Genomic DNA, 21,229 nt, shown 5'->3' with positions numbered 1-21,229 from the left:
CCAAGCAACAAATCTCAGGAACTGCTATAATCAAAAACCACTGATGATTTTGCAAGACTGACCGCTTTATATATGGATACCAGAGTTATTTTAGGACGCATTCAGACCGATTGATTCAAAATTACCTCAAATGATTTAGGACACATTTAGACTGAAAACAAGCTCTTACAGGATCATCAGCTGGGCTCATCAATCAAGTCTATAAAATTAAAGCCACAAAACATACACTTGGCTGATGTCGTTTACTAAGAGCACTTCTGACTTGTACGATTATACGAAAATAGAAAAAAGTTCCTTGATTCACATCAAAGTCGATCTACCAAAATGTCATCACTATGCACTGTGCTTAGACGCTAGACCAATTCATTACGACTACAACAATGATCTTAAGCCTCTCATGTAATCTAATTCATTTTGCATATAATGTAGCCAAGAGAGAATCACAGTGCTGATCAATGAATAACAGGCTTCAGAGGATGGCCCCTCAGCTGCGATAGCTCAATATGAGCATCCAAGTCTTCATCCAGCTCACCTATTATGCTTCTGTAAACATTAATGATGACGATTAGTACCAAAATAGCAGCGTACGTTATGTATAAGACATAACTCACAAGGAGAGGACACGAAAGCTATTAGCTTTACTAAAAGATTAATTCAACTATTTTAGAAAGAAAAAGAACATACATGTTATCACCTCTGATGATGTACAAACCAAGGACAATTTGTTGGACTCCTTCCTGCAAACAAAAAATGAAAAAACTAATTAATTGAGAAACGGTTTCAACGTACATGCCTGGTTTTAGTCAACCATGATATGAATCAAATCAAGAGCAACAATGGACAAAACGAAAAGTAAAGTTAAAGGAACCCGGTCCCCTCAAAACCCCATGGATACTTCTGGGGGGGGGGGGGGAAGAATGAAGCTTTTCTTTTGGTAGTTTAGTAAAAGATTACTCCACTGCCACTCATGACTCCACTACTAAAATGTCACCTTCCTGCCATGGAGCCTTTTTATTACTCTTTCTCGAGAAAAAAAGGGTATTGAATATTTGACAATGAGTTCAGGTGTCAAAAAGTTTTTGGTCCAATATGAAGTGTTGAAGTGTTCAACCCATATCTGAGTGTTGAGGATAGAACACTGGCATTTGAGGGAAAATGATAAGTTTGAGCTTCACAGGTAAAGCTACAGCAACATGATAAGAGGATACAAGAATGGCACTTGCCGTGGGCCGATGGAGAGGAATGGGAGCCGGTTATGGCTACTGAAAGATGGTGGACTCATGAAAGGAGTGCAATGTTGGTGAAGCTAGAACGAGTCCAGACTCCAGAGTGCTCGATGATGGTCAAGGTTGGATACAAGAAGAGAATTATTTGAGTAATCAATAACAAGGGTGAAAGAAAATTCACACACAAATTCAAACACCCTCCATGGAAAAGATCGGTTTTCAACTTTTCATTAACTTTCTGTTTCTCAAAACCCCAATACCATACACCTCTGTAGAAAAGACTTGCTAAAATAGAAAAATACAAACCTTGGTAGAAAAAACCCTTTCATGTGATTCATCAAGAATTATATTAGTTGCTTGGTCAAAACCTTTTAGGATTCCCTGAATAAAGTACAAATCATTATGATCAGACAAATATGCATGTGTTCAAAAGCAGAGTATAAAAGCCAAAAAGCACATTCAGCTACTAATTCAGGTGACATGCAAACTCACTACTATGTTGCGCCCATCATTGGTAATAATTGAAATCATTTCTGCAATGAGGACAAGAAAAGAACGCTCAACACTTGTTAATCAATAATCATACAAAACCATTCTCAAGCTTCAGCCTAAAAGTGAGCATACAAGGTTCTTTATAACTCAACCAACATTCAGATAATGAATTTACAAAAAATAATTTTAGCATCTGCATCGTTAAAAGACCACCTTACTCAAGTTTGTCAATGAAAACTGCTTAGAATTCGCAATCAAAATAATTCAAACCACTTACGATCTACAAGAGGCTCAAGTCCGAGTCCTGTAGACATTGCGCAAACTCACTCTGAAAGCCAACAATCAACTAGAAAATCCTGTGAGTACACTGCAGTGAAGTAAAAAAAGGATAATTAGCGTCCACAAAAGAGAGTAAGATAGAGCATATGTGGTCATTGAGAAACACAATCCTAAGTCTCAAAGACATTAAACATATGGTGCCTGCATCGAGTAAGGAAGACACTGCTCACATTGAATGACCTAGAAAAAGTGATAGTCCCTAGAACTCGGACACCCCTATATGACCCTGACAGTCAAAATTAACATAAAATCTCCAGATTTCATTCTCCAACACCAGTCATCATAAACAGTATGTAGAAATCAAGGGATGAGCGCGAAACAATAGCATCTTTTTTAGAACTTGTATCTGAAACCTCGAAAACAAACAAATTGGGTGCAAAGAAAGATGTATCATCTGGAGATGCTAATAATTTTACTCACCAGACTGCTTAAAGGGATTTACTTTAAATTATTAAGCACTCAGGATACATTACAGCTAGAAGTCGGCAAAAAAGCCTATGTGATTTTCTCTAGAAAAATCTCATCATATCTAGACAAAAAAAAAAAAAAAAAAAAAAAAAAAAAAAAAAAAAAACCCTAACCTAATAGCTAAAAAAATACTAGCCCAATTAGCACAATGAAAAAGGTGATACTCTGAGAAGGAAAAGTTTTACTAACATCATTTTTTCAAGAAAAAATAGTTTACTAATTCCTACTGTGTGTGGGCAATAATCACAAATTCCTATGTGTAATAAAAATTTCTTAAGGTCCAACAAATAATTCAAAGTAAAATGTGCGAACAAAAGAAAGAACAAATACAAGCAGCCAGGAAACTTCTCTAAAGCCAGGAAAATTATAGAACTGGCATTTAGTCACTTAACATGTCGATATGAACCATAAATATATTCGAGAATATCGTAAAAAGGATATACAGATTCAATCCATGTCGTACTTTAAAGAGGGGTGGGACATCAGACAAAAATTCTAGCCACTATCTTTTAATGTACAGATTTTGTGTTATGGCGAAGGAGAGACAAATGAACATCATTTTCGCGCTCTTATCAGATTTCGCAATTTTCATTTAACAATAACATATCATTTATTTTCTTTTGTGCATTTAGTAAAAGGTTAAAGCTAGAATCTTACACATCTCGCACTTCATTCAACGTTATTACATCAAAGATTATGTATTCTTGCATTCCAATTTCCAAACAGTTTCATACTAATAGCTGTCTTATATCTAGCTCTGGACCTTGCTCATAAGACTATTTTGCCTCATCATCCTAAACTCCTTGTATTTTGCCTCATCATCATCATAAGACTGTTTTCTTGTACCCTCATCACAACAGATTTGAGTCAAAGCGGTCATACAAAGTGCTAGAAGCTCGTGATGAACGCTAATTAGCACAGTAATTGCCTCAAATAGAAACAACATTTTAGCTCCAATTGAGAATAAGTCCACTTCATTAGATAATCTCCTCTACAACTATGCTACAAAACCCAAGCATTTCTAATTGATTACACTATACTCCCTCCAATTCAAAGAAATTGTCCCACTTGATTTTTTGACACTTTCATTGATCTCTTAATTTGTATTTGATTCTTAATCTAATTGTCAAAATGTAGTCAAGTAATGTAAATTTTATTAATTTCATTAATTTGATAGTGTATAAAAACCAAATGAAGCAATTGGTGTGAATTAGAGGGAAATTCAATTAGGAAACTAACATTTAGGGCTCACACACTATGGGAGTGTTTGGTATGAGCTTTTAATGTTTAATTAAGAATTCACTCAACTCATTCCATTACATCATGTTTAATATGAGATTGGATTAAACCAATCTCTCCCTTTCATAAGGATAATGGATAGCTCCTAATGATTACCACTCATTTCTCACCATAAACCAAGTCCTTTTTTATTCTCTGTTTCTTCTTATTCCTCGCACATGTTTATACCAAAAAATTATTAGTAACATTTGACATCACCCTTATCTCTCTTTTTATATTCTCTTTCCATTACATTTTTATTTGTCATACCAAACACCTCCTTAATGAATATTGCAAAAATTTTAATCCAATAAGATTGTATTTACATATGAACAACTAATTCTTTCTGCACCAACTCTGCATATGTAACATCATAATCAAAAAATCTTATTTTTACTCCACCTTCTACTCTCATATTAAGAAGCATTTCCTAGCTATGATTGAAATATCTTCAAACTTATTAAAAAGAAAACTATTCTCAAACTTCCAATATGAAATCCCTAATGAACATTCACAAAGCATATATATATATATATATATATATATATATAATAACGTGAGCAGAACAAACAATAAAAAAAAAAGACAAAAGACCCAATAAAATTTCATTTAATGATGCAATTTGTCAAGAGAATTTCCCACTTGGATTGAACATAAGTATAATATAATTTCATTATAAAGCCTATTAAAAAGATGAAATAATAGGTAAGAATTGAATAAGACATACCATACGTAAAATGGAAGATAACGCAAGATAGGATGAATTGAAAGTTCCAATTAAGGGCAAACAAAACAATTATAGAAGTGAAAATTTTCAACTAAATATATTTTAGCGATATTAGCATAACCATCGGTGATTGCTACAAATGACAGTTGATTTTGTCAAAGATAAGAGGAAATTGACTGAGGATTTATGGCAGCGGGAGGGAAAATGGGAGCTTGTTTTTCTCAATGGTATCTTCTAGGTTTTTGGGGATAGAGCTGACGGTAGTGATGCCATTAGGAGTGGTTGGCAAATCCTTGATACTCAATAAGTTGATAGTTGATTGGAGTAATTGATTTTATTAATTGTATCATTTAGTTTTGATCACGTTTACCAAATATTAGGATGTTAACTGACATTTGAGATGTATTTGATAGTTTAGTCCAAATGGTATGTAACATATCTTTATCATGACATCAATCAGACAAAATTATTTTAGGGTTTATGCTAGTTTTGAACAATTATACTCCTATAACCTCAGGCAAGCAATCAAAGTAAAGAAATGAATGGTAGGTCTTCAATACAACAGTTTCTATATTTAGCAACATAGCACAACTGCATAGTTTGGACGGATACAAAAGGTGGACAGTTGACTCGTTTATTGATGGCAAACCTTACATCCATTCAATTTCAAAGTACATGGCCTTATATTGTTTTGATCGACACCACATACAAAACCAACATGAAGTGAACGCATGTGAGATTTTTGATATGACCCAAACAAATCACAACTTTTTGGTAGCAATCTAGCTGATGAAGGATGAAGCTGCAATTTTGTACGACCAACTTAATATCTCATCAATAATGGACTCATTTCCGTTACAGCTAACCAATTTCACTTCTCCATCAATAAGGGACTCATTCCCATTCATAAAATATAATTCAAAAATTATCAATAAGCGAATCCTTCCCATTCGATCTCATATAGTCCAACATTCCACACTTGCAACATCAAAACTCATTCTCTACCATTTTTATATATCAATCCACACTCGAAATAGTAACGTAATAATGTTTAATAGCAAAGCATAGTCAACATAATTCATACAATATTGTTACTCAATGAAACATATTCAAGATGCATGCAAGGGTAAGCTACTGCGTGTACTTACCTGCAATTGCAAGACAACAAGTCACAACAATCACTTGGAAGGAGATTCTTATGCCCCTCTTATTAAATGGGCACCTATACACGTTTAAAGTAAGACTAATAAGTCTAATTGACTTCATTTATGACCTACTTGCTCTTAGAAGTACCCCACTACCATCCTTACAAGTCACAACTCATATGCATACGCACTCTAACCATACACACTACATGTTTACTCATGAACTATACCAACAATTCAATCTAACCATAACATTAGTTTCCATTCAATTCTAAAATAAGGTATTTTCAAGAGGAAAAGATTTAATTTATACACTTTTGCAATAAACAAAGACTATGTGGCTTATACCGTATAATGTAATGTACCACACTCAAGTTCAATGATTCGATTCATGATGATAATGATTTTTAATCACATTTGCTACATTCCTCGAGGTTTGAAGTGACAAAGAAATAAAACAAAGCAATTGGTAGCTTAGACAACTCACAACACTAATTTTGTATGACTTAACCACATTACAGAACTTGGAACAACAATTGAATAAACTAATCATTAAACATTAATCATGTACACACAATTAACATTTAACAGCGATTAAAAGTGACTAACAATCCTAATTATTTCTAACCATCAATACCACCATTATTAATTAAAATTAACCTATCAAAAGCTTTTGAATGTAATTTCATCCACTCCTTCTCCTATTTTCATCCCTGATACAAAAATAGTACATACTACTTTTATTTTCATCCCTAATTCAAACCCTAACTTACTCATATTCAATTCACCATTCTAACAATAACCCATTATAATTTTAATAAGATTTAACTTAATTTAAACTAAGATTCATGAATTTATCCAAAAATTTATAATTAAAACACTAAATTAACACGAGAAAGGAGCTCACAAAAATGGAGAAAGGAGTAGAGGCGAGCGGACAGGGGCTGTGCGTGCGACGGCTAGTGGCTGCGGTGTGCGGCTGCTGACGTGAGAGACTGCGGATACTGGCGGCAGCCAGCAACTGACTGGTTGCCGGTTCTGGCGGCTGCTGTGGTTGGGTTTTTGGTGGCTGGTTTGTCTTGTGAGTGAGGGAGATGAGGAGAGCAAGACGAGGTTAATGAAAAAGGAAAAGAAACGTGGGGGGAGATAAAATGTGTATTCAGTTTTCTTTTTCTTTTTTTTCTAATGAGGGAGATAAATAAAGGAGAAAAGACAAATTCTAATTATATTTTATTTGGGTATTTTACTTGTAAGATCCAATAAAAGTTAATTCCAGCTCATATTTAACTTTATCACAATAATAAGTGACTACATTAATAAAATGTATATAATTGTTATGAAAAGTAATACCTTCTATCCAATTTATTAGTCACAATTATTTTTTCACATTTGCAGAGACAATATTTTAACTCTTAACATTTCTAATTGTTCTTCATTGAAAATTATAAAAGTTGTTATTAATAATCCTTGTATTGAGACGAATCAAACAAGATCTCACGTGACTATATTCTAACTTATAAATTAAAAATAAATAACAAATTAAGAGCGATAAAAATGAGGCTAATGGATAGAATATGGGAGAGTATTATAATAACTAATATAAATATTTGTTAGCCAATATATTAAAAATCATTTTCGAAATATAATTTAAATTATTTTACTAAAATCAAATAATTACAAGGTGTTACAGGATAAATAAACAATTCTTAGTTTATCATATTGAGGATGGAGAGGCATTAGAAGTTCTGTAGAAAAGGTACCCTAAATGAATCAATATGTAAATACAATAGAAACACATCAACTTTTGAATGTAACTTCATCTACTCCTTCTATGCATATGCCATTTTTAACCCAAAAAACTCAATATCCTTTTGTTCTATTGTCCTCTTGTACTCCTAATGAACGCCCTCAAATTCAAATTTCAAATGATATAAGGTTAACTTAGAAGCAACAAATGTGCATGTATCTTTAGGAGTTTAATAGGATCAACAATTCGAGGCATATGTTGTGTTGCCTCTACACTCAGGGATATTGGCTAGTGCATGCATATACCACTTATATGCTTCGACATAGCTAAAGTTCATCACCTAGAGCACGTAATGTGCCAATAATGGTATAAGGCATCCCTCTGGCATGCGACAATATGTTGAGTTGCATCGCAATTCGAGAAAGAGCCAATTAAGCCCTAAGAACTGGAGTGAGATCAATGGACGTCAATAGCTCGTTGGGATCACAAATTGGAGCTGCTAGCACATTGCACATGCATCAATGAGGAAGGTGCACTCGCTACTGGCGAGATGTCATTCGCTCCAGTCAGAGAGATTGCCCAAGACATACTCATAGGGCCAAGTTTTAGGACTTTATTCTCGAGGTCGGAAAGTCGATTCTACACACTACTTATTGTATTAGTGAGAGGCAAAGCTCGTGCGCTCCTCCTAGCGTTCATTTGGAGGAGATGGTCTTATTAATTACCCATGATGGTGAGGGACCTCTTGGAGCGTCACATGACCGCCTCTTACTATCGTAATAGGCATAGTGACATTCACAATCAGATATGGTAGAAGAGGGTGATGAGGATTAAATCTTTAGTATAAACTACATTGAACATTTGTAAATATTTTGTTGTGTATATACATATATATGTGTGTGTGTTTATTATTATTATTATTATTGCATTGTATTTTATTTGACTTATGGATGCTAGGAGTTTTCGACAATGAATCATTTTGCCTTGAATTATGCATTGTAGCTTAAGAAAAGATCATTTATTCTCTATATCAGGCAAACAATCAAAATTAAATAGAGAAAATATTGTCAAAATAACGACATAATTTCATAAACACTCATTGAAAATATCAAATTACATAGTTTATTGATAAACTAAACCCACCTAACATTATTTTTAAAACTTTTTCATGATCATCTCCGTGTCCGTCTCTTCCTTCCTACGTGCTATATCATTCGGTTGCCTGTTTAGGCTAAGTATGTAATACCCCATTATTGGAAACGTCAAACGGACGGGATACATTACTAATTAAGATCACTTATTATTATAAAGTATAAATTGCAAAGGTATTAATATGGCCACAATGTGATTGCGGAGGGTTTAACGTTCGTGTGTTCGTGTTTCATCTTCCCTCATTAATGTCTATACCTTTCATCTTCTTTATCTTTCCTTATAAATACTCTAGCTATGGTGAGAGTCAGCCGACTTGTGAGATTAAGAGTAAGAGTTCATTCGGGTGGTTCATTTTATCTCTTTCTCTTACATACTTCTTCTCCGTTTAATTAAGTGTGATATACTATGTGGGAAAATGTTACTATCAGTAGCAAGTATTATGAAATGGAGAAAGTATGTAGTCTCTGTTACGAGGTGAGTAGTTATGTCTAACTTTCTTTTCAAGTAAACTCCATAACTGGTTTTAGTATTAAGTTTTCAATATCGTTTCAATGGCATTTTACTCCTCCATTTATTAGAATTGTTATATACAAGAATATAGTTGTGTTAATGTGTTGGTGATCACTGGACCAGTGAGTTTGCATTACCAATGGCTTTCAGCTACATTTACATCTCAAAAGATGAACTTCAATGGAAAACGAATAGCCTATTTTACAAACCAATGTGTGTTTTGATTTTTTTTTTTCTTTCGACTTACGTGTGTTGTTTATAAAATGTTTTGCCACGGACCGTGTAGGGTAGGTCAATTCTTAGTGCACCTAAATGTGGCATATGTTTATATTGTCAAAGATAAATTACCTCCCTAAGGTGTTTGGTAGATTGGCTTTTTAGGAGGAGTCACAAAGAGAATGTGAATAATTTTCAAAGCGTGACAATTTAAGTGTTTTATACTATCTAAGTATATTTTGATTTATATATACCAAATATAAAAATATTTTACGATTTTGTGGATTCCAAATGACAACTAAAAATAAATTATTTTCAAACGTTATCAAGTATAAACGGTTTGATACGTTACAATAATTATTCACTGAGTTGTAGCTCATGTTTTGTATTTTTGTTTTCCACAGATAATGACAAGTTATTTGACGTGTTTAATGCATGAGGGTTGGGCGACGTAGATCACACATCATGAGTATATTTTTTAAGAAAAATAGTGTTAGAACATTTATTTTTCTTAAACTATATTAGTTTTAAACGATTGTTTGACGCCTTACACTTTATGAGTGTGGCGGACACCCTATTTTTTACTTATCGCTGCTATAGGATATTATGTAGTCTTATTGTATTTAATATTTTATATTTATAAAAATTAGGGGTGTTACAAAGTACCTCATTTTTAAGCTCCTTTTCTCTTTATCGAGCTTAATAATAATGTCTTTCTGTCATCGGGTGTCATTTGGATCAACCCACCTAAAGTAGGTGCACCCTAATCCTTCGTCAAAGTAAAATGGAAAAGTATCAAACTGACGACCATGATCAAAGTCGCTCCAATCCCAATCATATTCAACTTCTTAACCACAATGACATTGCTCTTCAATTGAATGATTCTTTGACCTCCATCCTAATTGTACTATAAAAAGATTGATTAATATTATTAATTAAAATAAATAGCACATGTTTCAATAGAATAAAACTAGCCAATATGGGGTGTATTTATAAAACCCTTGTTCACTGTTATTAACGACAAACAATAAATAACTAGTTTGAAAACCCACAACAGATAGTTTGACCATGTTTTCTTTGTTCGTTGTTACTACCAACGAACAAAGGGTAGTTGATTATTTGACTTTTTCTTTGCCAACGTTGTTTGTTCGTTGTTACTAATATTGAATAGAACCCAAACCTTAGCTTTGGACTAGTAGACATTTATTTTGGTAATTAAAATTTTTCAATGCTTAGTTTGGGCTTTATTTTAAAATAGGTAATATTTTTTCAAATTTTTATACAAGATCGGGTGAATATTGGTTCTTCAAGTCTATTTTGCTCACCTCTAGCAATTTGACATGTTATAAAATTATTTTTTTTTATATATTACAGGTAGACAGCAGAAATGGAAGAACTAAGTGAAAATTGCATTTAAAATTTTTTGAGAAAAGTAGTACTTACTCTCTAATTGAGTCAAGAGACACTGATTCTCACATTTAAAGGTGTTCATTCAGATTACCGGATCAGTTTCGAATGGGTGTCATTAAGTTCATTTTTTTTCGGATCAATTGCTTTTCGGATACGTGTTGCTACGGGTCACAATCGAGTTAGGTCAGTTAGTTATGGTTTGGTTGAAGATCAGTTATTCAAGTCATTGATTTTTTACCGATTTGGTGTCCATTGAAGTTCAAATTGAGTGACAATCGGTCTCAGGTTGTCATTTGTTAATTATTAGTTTAATTTAACCGAGCAGATGTGAGATTTAGGCTTTATTTCGAGAAGAATTTTGTGACACTCCGGCCCGTTGGACCACCGGTGATTACTTATGGAGACTGTGGACTAGCCCCACAGACCAACACAAGGCTTTCCAGTGCACTTTGGCCTCACTCATGCGCACCTAGGAAAACTTCCCAGGAGGTTACCCATCATAAAATTACTCTCCACTAAGCACGCTTAACTGTGGAGTTTTTAGCAAATGGGCTCTCTAGAAAAAAAGATGCACCTTATTGATATGAGTAGTCTATCAATCCTTTTTAAAGTTCAATTTGGGGTATCACAAATTCGACTATAGGTTATTACTGATCGAGTCAATATCAGATTAAAGTTGCTAGTGCTTTTCTAATTGATCAGATGCTCTATACTTTCAAGAAAATATTTATAGTGCAAATCAATTGGAGATTATTACTTTGTTACTTTTACTTGTTTAACATTAAATCACAATTTATATTCTATTATTTTTCATCAAATTTGATTAAAAATAGTTAAATAAACATTGACCACTAATTATTAGCTCTATATAAATAAAACTATGTATTTATAAAATTTAATTCACAAAAATAAGTATTACTCTATGAGACTAACTAATAAGATGATAAAATATAAGTCGATTATATTTCTATGTTCAATAATTAAAACTTAGTTTATTAGAGTGAATAAAACAAATAAAACAATCTATTAAACTATTGTGAACTTACACTTAGTAAAATAAAATGAATAGTTATATTGAATATTCTAAACTAGTTATGTTAGATTTTATATTACGTTATTGTCTAATATAGACTTGTAATTATGCCCTAAATGATATTGATTACAATAAACTTGATTGAATGAGATTAATCAAAATAATTCATTAAGCGTATATACTTTTTGAATTATTAATTACAATGGAACTTTAAATTAATTAAATTAAACTATTAGATAATCTTTTAATGGATTAGACACTAAGTCTAACTATAAATGATTAAAATTAGAGTTATTTTAAATAAAAAATAATTAATTCAATATTATATATAGTCGTAATTGATGAAATTAAAATACTATACATAAACTTTCTCTATAGAAAAACAACAAGAGCAATAAAAAAATTGAAAAAAGATAAATGCATAATAACAAAACAAAATTTTCCCAAATGGCATGAGGAACAAAAGAAAAGTCTAATATTTTTTTTTATAAAATTTTCCCACTTTCCTTAGAAAACAAATTACAAGCTGAGTCTTATGATTTATTATAAAAGACAAGAAGCAGAACAAAGTATCAAAACAAATTTTGTCTCTTGTTGCGTAGAAAACAAAATTAAAGTTAAAGTTTTTTCTTATAAATGAAAATAGCAAAAAAATTATAAAAATATATTATCCGATATTACTTGGGAAACAAAATAAAAGCTAGATGGAATAAAGTGAAAGTTTTTTTTGAAGTAAACAAAATGAAAAATAAATACTCTCTTATACTAATTTTAATTTCTATAACTATTTTCTTCTTTTACTATTTTTCTTTACCACCTAATACTAATTATTATACTACCTCTTATTTATCTATGTGTTTCATTTGACTACTGACACTATTCATCAAATATTCTTAAATTGTATTTTATTCTTAAATTATAAGTTGTAACATAACCATACTAGATCTTGTTTGATTCGTTTTAACTATAGATTATTAATTTTATTTTTTCATAATTTTTTATTATTAATAATTAAAAATATAAATGATACATTTAATGCATTGTAACAATAATGCAATAACAACTATTTTATATTTGGAAAATTTCATGTGGTAACCTTGAACTTTCAACTTTTCCACGTGGTAGACCAAATTTTTTTTTAATTCACGTGGTGAGCTTGACCTTTCAACTTTTCCACGTGGTAGACAAAAAAAATTTTTTTTTTTGTTAACTTTACGCTATTTTTAACTAACGTAATGACATTTTGTTAATTTTACGCTATTTTTAACTAAAGTGATGATACATTTTTTTAATATGTTAACATAATTAACCACATATTTCAAAATCCAATCAAAATGAGTAGTTAATTTAACCAAAAACATAACATTTTGTTTAGCAGATGGAAAACGTGGAAGCCCCATGTCACAACGCGGATTTAAAAAACATTTTGTGAAAAAGCAAAAAACTCAGAGTCATCACATGAAATTTTCCTTTATAATTTTATAATCATACTATTTAATAATTTTGCTGTAAAATGACAAATAGTAGCTCATGAGAGCTTTGCCAAATGTCATTATTTTAATAGTTAACACATTATTATGTTTCAATTAATTAGATAACTGATTGCCAAAATCAACACATCATTTTAAGCAGGTTTTTTTTTTTAAAAAAAAGGACTACTTATTCTAAAGATCTTATAACAGCATATACCTAAATAATAAACTCTAGAGAATAATTGTCAATATAACATGTATTCTTGTCATACTTAGGGATTTGTTTTTAAAACTGATATCATATTTAGGAGTTTATAATGTTATCAAAATCATAATCATAATCATAAATCATAAATACTAATAAAAGAATTGAAAAATAACACATGGCGGTATTAATTTGATAGGACTATAATTTATTGCGTGACAATATATTTACCTACATAAATTTAGAGTTAAATTAGGTTAAGTAAATATTATTACATTAATTCTTTATATCTAAATAAAAATCATAAATAAATTTAAAGTTTTGAAAAATATTTAAATTTAAAGTTTCATCATAATCATAAATATTAATAAAAAGAGTTGAAAAATAACAAATAATGACTTCTTAGAGGTTTGTTAAATGTATCAATTTAATATTTACATACTTTTCTTAAACAAAAGAGTTTTTTTCTTGCATTAATCTCTAAAGAGTTTATTTATTTATGTCTCTATACTAAACTCCGTGCATTGGACGGGCTTCTAAACTAGTTATAATATGATTTTATAATTATCATTTAATATAGTCACTATTTATCCCTCTTTAATACCTATAAACCACGATATAATTTGCATGAAGTCTTTTAGAATAATATTATTAGCATTTCAAAACACAAAAACTTTGATTATCTTAAACAAAATTTTAATTTTGTAGTATAATTAATTTTCAGTTTTAATAGATGGTTGCCATATTTGTTATTTGCTGAGGCAAAATTGCATTTATTGGGTAACGGTTAATTTATTGGTTGAAACAAATTTGCAGAGATTGTTTTTCTAATTGATATACTACATAATCTTGAATTTGGAAAATTTATATTTACTGGGTAATAATTATTTATTGGTTGAGACAAAATTGCATTTAAAGAAAATTTATATTTACTTAGATGAAACAAATCACTAAACAAAATCACAGTTTTATATATTTAATAATGTACTAAATAAAATAAATCACAATATTATTTGCATAGAATCTTTTAAATTAATTTCAACACTATTTCTACATACTTCACTTGTAATTATGTTAAACAAAATAATCTTAGTGCGTACATTAAAGAGAGGGCAATACTAGCACCAACAAACGAAATTATTGATAAGGTCAGTAAAATATATATTATCACTTTTTCCTGAAGAGGAGAGGATATACTTGAATTTGGATTCAATCAATTATATATATTACACTTTAAATTAAAAAATTAAACTTATAAAGTTAATATAAATTCCCTTGTTGTTCTAAAAATTTAATTTTTTTTTTTTAGATATTTACGTTAAAAAATCCGTGTATACACGAGTTTTATACTAGTTTTATACTCCTATAATTTAGAGCTGTTCATAGGCGGGCTACCCGCCAGGCCCGGTTTGCCCGGCTCGAAAAACGGGCGGGCATGGACAGCTTTTTTTAAAAAAAATTTAAGTTTGGGCGGGTAATACCCGCCCGCCAAGCTAATTGGGCGGGTAGCGACACGTAAAAAATACCCGCGGGTATACCCGCCCGCCCGCTTACTTTAATATATATTAAATATTTAATAATCAATTTAATTTTTAAATTTTAAGTAACCGAAAAGAGAAAAAAAAAAGAAAAAAATAAAAAGGAAGTAAGCGGCTAAGCGCCTCTTTTAATGTCACTTCACTTTCACTTTTCCAGTAACCCTAAAATTTCACTTGTCTCTTGCCCTCTTTTCCAGTACGCCGTCTTGCCTCTTGCCCTCTTCATTTCTTCACATTTCCAATTCCATTCTCCATTCTCCAATCTCCAATCTCCAATCTCCAATCTCCATTAAAGCTTCCCGGCGGTACTCCTCCAGATTCCAGTAACCCAACTTTATATTTTCAATTATATTTTTGATATTTATGTAATAAATACCCGCCTACCCGCGGGTACCGCCCGCTTAAAAAATGGGCGGGTAGCGACAAAAAATTATGTCCGCAAATGCGGGCGCGGTTTTGTAAATTTTTGCCCGCGGGTAGATTTTATGGCAAATACCCGCGGGTATACCCGCCCAAGCCCGCCCATGAACACCTCTACTATAATTGTTACTATTTATCCCTCTTTAATACTTATAAATCGCGCTCTGCTCGTCATCCCTAACTTTAACCTTAATCTTGTTTCTTCATCCCAAAACACTCGGGATTACAATCCCAAACGGCCAATTATCCCCGCCGTCACTGCGTTGGCGCCTCACTGGCCACTGACTACCGTGGCTGCTTCCTGTGGCTTCTTCTTTGCTGATGCGCCCTTCATTCTCAAAACTTGGTAGTTAATCATTTGATTACCAAATGATACTGCTTCCTTTACCAGATCCTGCGTCTTCATTCCACTTCTGGGCAGCGAACGCTGCTGCTTCCTCAAGGCTCATGGTAATCAAATAATAATGCTTCACTTTTCATCTCTAACTCAATTGTGTATTGGATTTTTATTAGTTTGATGAACATGATTACTGCTTACTGCTTAGTGTTTGATGATTGTGTAAAATGTTGATTCTTGAAATAATTATAAAGAATGATGTTTGCTTTCAAAGCTGGTTTTTCATTACTGTGTTATCTGGTCGCATTACCTGGGGATTACTTTTATCGATAAGCTTGCTTTTGATTGGCCGTGTGGTGGATTAATGGGGCATAGGGATATGGATACGGTTAGATTTTTGGGTTTGGGTTGACGACTTGTGAAGCAGTTAGGCTAGGGCGCTAGGCACATTAGCACTTAGCAGTATTATTAGTTTTACTGTAGTAAAAGTAAGGTTTGATTTATATGATGAATAGGAAATTTGTCGTCTAGTATATATTGAAATATCATCATCATCGTACCTAGTATTTTCCGCTTAAATTTTTTTTAGTATATATTGAAATCACTATCATCATTATACCTAGTATATTCCCCTTGTGATCGAGGATTAGGGTAGGATGAAAGACGGCATACCATACGGTTATCGAAGAAGATAAGGATGTTGCGGTCAGTGAGATCCTTGGATCGATTTGGTATATATCAAAATGTCAAATTCTGAATTGGCTGTGAGCGTTTATTAATGTATAAGAATTGAATCTCTATTTGTTGAAAGAAAATGGTTTTGAATTGACCAGAAGTTCTTTTATCATATAGCAAACTGAATTAGATTTCAATAGTTTTTAGTGCTTGTAGGAGCCCAACATTAACTCTTAATGAGTGCAATCCTTGAAATATACATTCTTACGGGAAATATTCCATCCTATTTATAGTTTTAGAATTGAAATTTGATTAAGTTTAATTTGATTTTTTGAGATATACACTCTTCCATTTTTGGAGTAATGGAAAATCTTAGACTGCTCATTTTACAAACGGAATTTTGCTGAATTTTCAGTCTTTGGTATTTAGAAAAATAGTTAGTGCTACTAATGTTTCTCAATCCCGGATCTTCCTTTGCTTGGATTTGTATTGTCGTGAGCTAACCTGAACTTGCTCAGCCTAGAGATACTGTTCATCTTATATCTTCGGAGGTTTTAGTTGTTGGAATACTTTGAATGAATAATTTGCATTCGTTGTAGGCTCCTAGCCATTCATGTGACACTTGTAAGGTTAAGTTTCAACATAATTTTGGTGGATTCATTTATTAAGAATCCTTGAATCCCTTAGATTTCTTTCCCTAGTTTATTTTTCAGTATTTTTTATTTTTTACATACCTACATTCTGATGTCCATTAATTTGATTACATCTCCATTAGATGTCAACATTCTATTTCTCTTTGAAGATCTAGGTGGGACTATTATAGGGTAATAATTGTTACATCGATCCTTAAAAAGTTGGAAGCTCTTTTTTATCTTAAAATCTTCATTAGGATCATCAAAAGGAAAATCTGTAAAGTAGCACCTCGTAAAATCTGGTTCTTTGAAGTACCTTTTCAATTGTTGTGGTAAGAGGACGTGCTTGAAGAAAAAGCTTGACAAGAACGGAGCTTATATTTTTGCCTAATCTGAATAATTCAAGATAATAGCCATTTTATTGTTTCTTTTCTCTTGCTTTCTTTTCATTATGTGCATTTCCTCTCTCCTTTTGTTGAACCTACCACCAGTTCTTCCTAATCCCCTCCATGATCTACATCTGTATCCCAACTTCTGAATGCCATAGTCTAATAGCCAACCTTTCTGCTTCATCTTGTGTTGATGCCTTGTTGACTTTGTTTGCTTGCAGTGCTATTGTTTGGTTATACATTATGCTCATTGGAGAATTGTTGCTTTCGCTGTGTCAAGATCAATATGTGGGTTTGATTCAATTTGCTTGAGCAGCCATTTATAGAGAGCTAGCTGGTAATTATGGTGCATTTTCTCTAAATCATAACTGTAAACTGCTAAATAAATTTCCAGAATCTATTTGAATGCAAAGGGCCATAAAAAAAGAGATTGAAGCTTGGCTTTCGGCGGGAAAGGCCAATGCTAAGGATTGTTTAGGACAACTATAGAAAAGACAAAAGCAAATTATGGTTGTGTCAGTGTCCAGTATCCACTGTTCTACTTTGATCATCCTCTTTCTTCATAAAATTCATTTCCATCAAATACTACCTGAAAATCTGACATTAGGTGGTAATGAAAAATTTTAGAAAAAATCTCATGTTTGAGTGTGAGAACTTTACTACCATGAAAATAACTTAACACATTTTATGAAAACTAAAACATAAACTCATTTCCGTTATCATTTTTTAAAACCAATAACCTAATGCCTCGTTAATGTAGATGGGTGAATTTTGAGTTTGTAACTTGAAGGTCACGAGTTTGAGCCTTGCGAACTGCCACCCCTCTCTTGCGGAAAATCATTTCCTAGGCGAGAAAGTCCAAGTGAGGCCCCACCATAGTTCAATGACTTAGTTTAGATCAGTATTGTGGTAACGACCATGGTGATGCAAACGAGGGTGATGCAGGTAGCGTATTGCTAAATATTGGCCCTTGAGTATGAGACTAAACTATGGTTTCGTTACACTTTTATGATGTGGAGAGTGTCTGTTTGGTATAACAACAATACCAAAGCCTAAATCCCTGAAAATTGGAGTCTACTTAATGAACAAAAGAATCCGTTCCATTTAAAAATATTTATGACCTGGCCAATACAATACGATGTAACCTTTGTTTGGCACTATGGCCCGCACATTACTTTGAAAAAATCTCACTTTTATCTTGCATTTACTGATAACTTGTGATGCATTGCGTTAGGTGCCTGAATTAAATTAAAAAGGACAAAGCAGGAGTGCATAGTATTATTTCATGAACTACATAGAAGAGACAATGATGGAAGCTAGTGTTGATCAACCAGCAGAACCAACTTCTCGTTCTCGATGCACTAGATCACATTTACAAGAGGCAGCTGTGTGGACTGTACAAGATATGCTCATTCTTGTGAATGAAGTTGCAGCTGTCGAAGGAGAATGCCAAAATGCACTGTCAACTCATCAGAAATGGACCATAGTTGCCGAAACTTGTACGGCACTGGGAGTAGTAAGAAATGCAAACCAGTGCCGCAGAAAGTGGCAGTCTTTGCTTGCTGATTACCATCTTGTCAAGGAGTGGACATTAAGTTCTGTGACTGACTCTTACTGGTCGCTCGGAAGTGAAAGTAGAATAGAGGCTGGCCTTCCTTCGGATTTTGACAAAGACCTATATAAGGCAATTGAGGATTTTACAAAGGCACCAGATAGGACTGATACAGACCCCGAATGTGATCCTGAATCTGCAGATGTTGATATGCTTAATGCTGAGGAGCCTGGTAATATGTATTTCTTTACTAGATGTAATTGGGCTCAGGACTTCTTTCACTGCAAAATTAGAATTTTCTTGACATGCAATGCATCCGATAACGTATTTTGACCTTTTTTCTCTTCAATTCAAATTTGTTAGTAAATGCCTGGTTTTGAGTTCTAACAAGGTCGTAACAATCTTGTCTCCACCTACTGTCCTGCACTCTGCCGGTAAATCCATGCTAATTTCTTGAATTTGGGTACTAATGTTGCACACCATCGTGTCAAGGTGAAATGAAGAACCCTCACACATAGAATCCTTGTCTAAAAATGAGTTGACTTCCCGAAGTACTGGCCTTGGAGCTTGATCTTACGACCTGAACTTGAAATTATCCTGACCGGAGCAGCGGAACTAATAAAACTGGCGGACATTAATGGACCAACATTGACTTCAGAACACTAACTTTTCAGTTATTTACAATTGAATCGAAATTAACTTATGTAACACTGCTTGATTGACCCTTTTGACAGCTACAGCTTAGTGTTCTGTTTTTTGGCACTTTGTTGTCTTCTCTTTTGTACCTTGTAGAATTGTAGTATTCATACCATATTGTGGGCTGCGAGGGGATTCAATTCGACCCAACCAAGGCACCCTGTGGCCTGCAATCTAATAATTATTTCCCATCTCATAAGTCTCCGGTTTCGAGTCTCCATTACATTTTGTTGAAAATTTTCCATTTGTTTTCTGCTATTACAATATACATCTGATGTTTAAGTTTCCCTCTTGAGTGGTGTTGGCCTGTTGGGTGTCTCTCAAGTTAAGCTCGCTCATTTTGTTTTAGGTCCAAAACCCAAAAAGCGAAAGCGTCGGTCAGTCCCTCATAAACGGTTGATTGCAGAATGGAAACGACCTTTTTTAGAATCGGAAAATGTGAAACCAGAGGATCTCATTGTTGAAGGCATGGACCAAATCCTAGCTGCAAAACTTGCGGAGAATGCAGAACTGATCAATGCCATCCTTGCAGAAAATGATGATGAATATATTAATGAAGACTTCACTTATTTAAGAGACGACGAAGGATTTAAGATCGAAAAGGCGAGACGTAAAGCAGACAAGCTTGTAGCATGCCTTGGAGATCTTGCCAAAAATCTGGAACACCTTTGTGGCCTTGTAGAGAAAGGCTAATGAGGCATATATGAATATGATCTGTAGCAGTGTAGTTTTAACTTGCTAGATTTTTTCTGGCTTTTGGTATCCAAAGACCAAAGTTGTACATGTCTTCTTGGGAACACCATGCTAAATAGGAATAGCAGCCTTAATGAAATTTTTTTTGGCTTTATAATACTTCTTCTGGTTTAAATAGTTGCTACATTTTTATTTTTAATGCTATCTAATGCACAATTTTAATCTTTAATATCTTTAATATTACTATATGATAAAAATTTCTAAAAATTAATATTATGGAAATATGTGTTATCACAAATCAAATAAGATTTCATTTGATTATATATTACGTTATACATAAAAAAGTATATGTCATATAAGATCAGTTGATAAATAATAGTTATAGTCCTATAGCATCTATTACAAACCAGAGAAAGCATGTGAAAATCAACAATTATAAAAAATACTCTTTATGTAGTAGTCAAGATTATTTACTTTGTGGGTTTTACTAGCTTTACATTTTTTCCTTGAGGGTAAGGTTAGAAAATCTCACATATGCAAAGGAAAGTGAAATGAATCTTTTATGTTTTCATTTTGTTTTTTAAAAATGAATAGTACATGTTATTTATCTTATCTAGAAACAATATATTTTCTCTGTCTAAATTTATGTGTCGTAATAAAAATATAGTCAAGTTAAATTTTGTATTAAAGTTTAAATAAGTTTATTGATGTGTCAAACTAAATGAAGTTCACAGGGAAGGACTAGGTATTTTGAACCGTTAAGAATATATGATTGCTACAGAGTATGATTGTCTCAAAACAAATAATTTTGTGGGGTGTTTGGGAACAGAAGTTTTTTGCGAGGAGTTTTCTTTTTAGCTATTTGCGTTATAAACTA

General features: G+C 32.6%; 2 protein-coding genes across 3 annotated transcripts; one reads left to right on the top strand and one right to left on the bottom strand.

Annotated features, from left to right (window-relative positions):
* Positions 1-88: 88 nt before the first annotated feature.
* On the bottom strand, positions 89-6,849 carry LOC130797774 (sm-like protein LSM8). The gene is made up of 6 exons (XM_057660520.1): positions 6,583-6,849; positions 1,996-2,085; positions 1,719-1,759; positions 1,533-1,607; positions 685-737; positions 89-543 (listed from the first exon to the last, which is right to left on the bottom strand). The coding sequence occupies exons 2-6, from the start codon at positions 2,030-2,032 to the stop codon at positions 453-455; spliced, it is 297 nt and encodes a 98-aa protein (XP_057516503.1). The 5' UTR covers positions 2,033-2,085; positions 6,583-6,849; the 3' UTR covers positions 89-452.
* An 8,639-nt stretch (positions 6,850-15,488) lies between these two features.
* Positions 15,489-20,560, top strand: LOC130797772 (uncharacterized). 2 transcript variants are annotated; one of them, XM_057660517.1, is made up of 4 exons: positions 15,489-15,828; positions 17,633-17,748; positions 18,646-19,195; positions 20,009-20,560. In XM_057660517.1, the coding sequence occupies exons 3-4, from the start codon at positions 18,697-18,699 to the stop codon at positions 20,350-20,352; spliced, it is 843 nt and encodes a 280-aa protein (XP_057516500.1). In that variant the 5' UTR covers positions 15,489-15,828; positions 17,633-17,748; positions 18,646-18,696; the 3' UTR covers positions 20,353-20,560. The 2 variants fall into 2 exon arrangements, with proteins under 2 accessions (XP_057516500.1, XP_057516501.1); XM_057660518.1 differs by lacking the exon at positions 17,633-17,748.
* Positions 20,561-21,229: the final 669 nt, after the last annotated feature.

Source organism: Amaranthus tricolor, chromosome 13 (assembly GCF_026212465.1).
Source record: "Amaranthus tricolor cultivar Red isolate AtriRed21 chromosome 13, ASM2621246v1, whole genome shotgun sequence".
Lineage (NCBI taxonomy): Eukaryota > Viridiplantae > Streptophyta > Magnoliopsida > Caryophyllales > Amaranthaceae > Amaranthus > Amaranthus tricolor.
Note: the sequence above shows the minus strand (reverse complement) of the source record. Positions and strands in the feature narration are given on the sequence as shown.

Bases quoted from the DNA above. Each gene is read 5' to 3' on its own strand.
- LOC130797772 (XM_057660518.1), top strand. From the start codon at position 18,697: ATGAACTACATAGAAGAGACAATGATGGAAGCTAGTGTTGATCAACCA. The intron at 19,196-20,008 runs GTAATATGTATT...ATTTTGTTTTAG, and splicing joins GCTTAATGCTGAGGAGCCTG to GTCCAAAACCCAAAAAGCGA.
- LOC130797774 (XM_057660520.1), bottom strand. From the start codon at position 2,032: ATGTCTACAGGACTCGGACTTGAGCCTCTTGTAGATC. The intron at 1,760-1,995 runs GTAAGTGGTTTG...TCCTCATTGCAG, and splicing joins ACTTGAGCCTCTTGTAGATC to AAATGATTTCAATTATTACC. The intron at 544-684 runs GTATGTTCTTTT...TAATGTTTACAG, and splicing joins ATCATCAGAGGTGATAACAT to AAGCATAATAGGTGAGCTGG.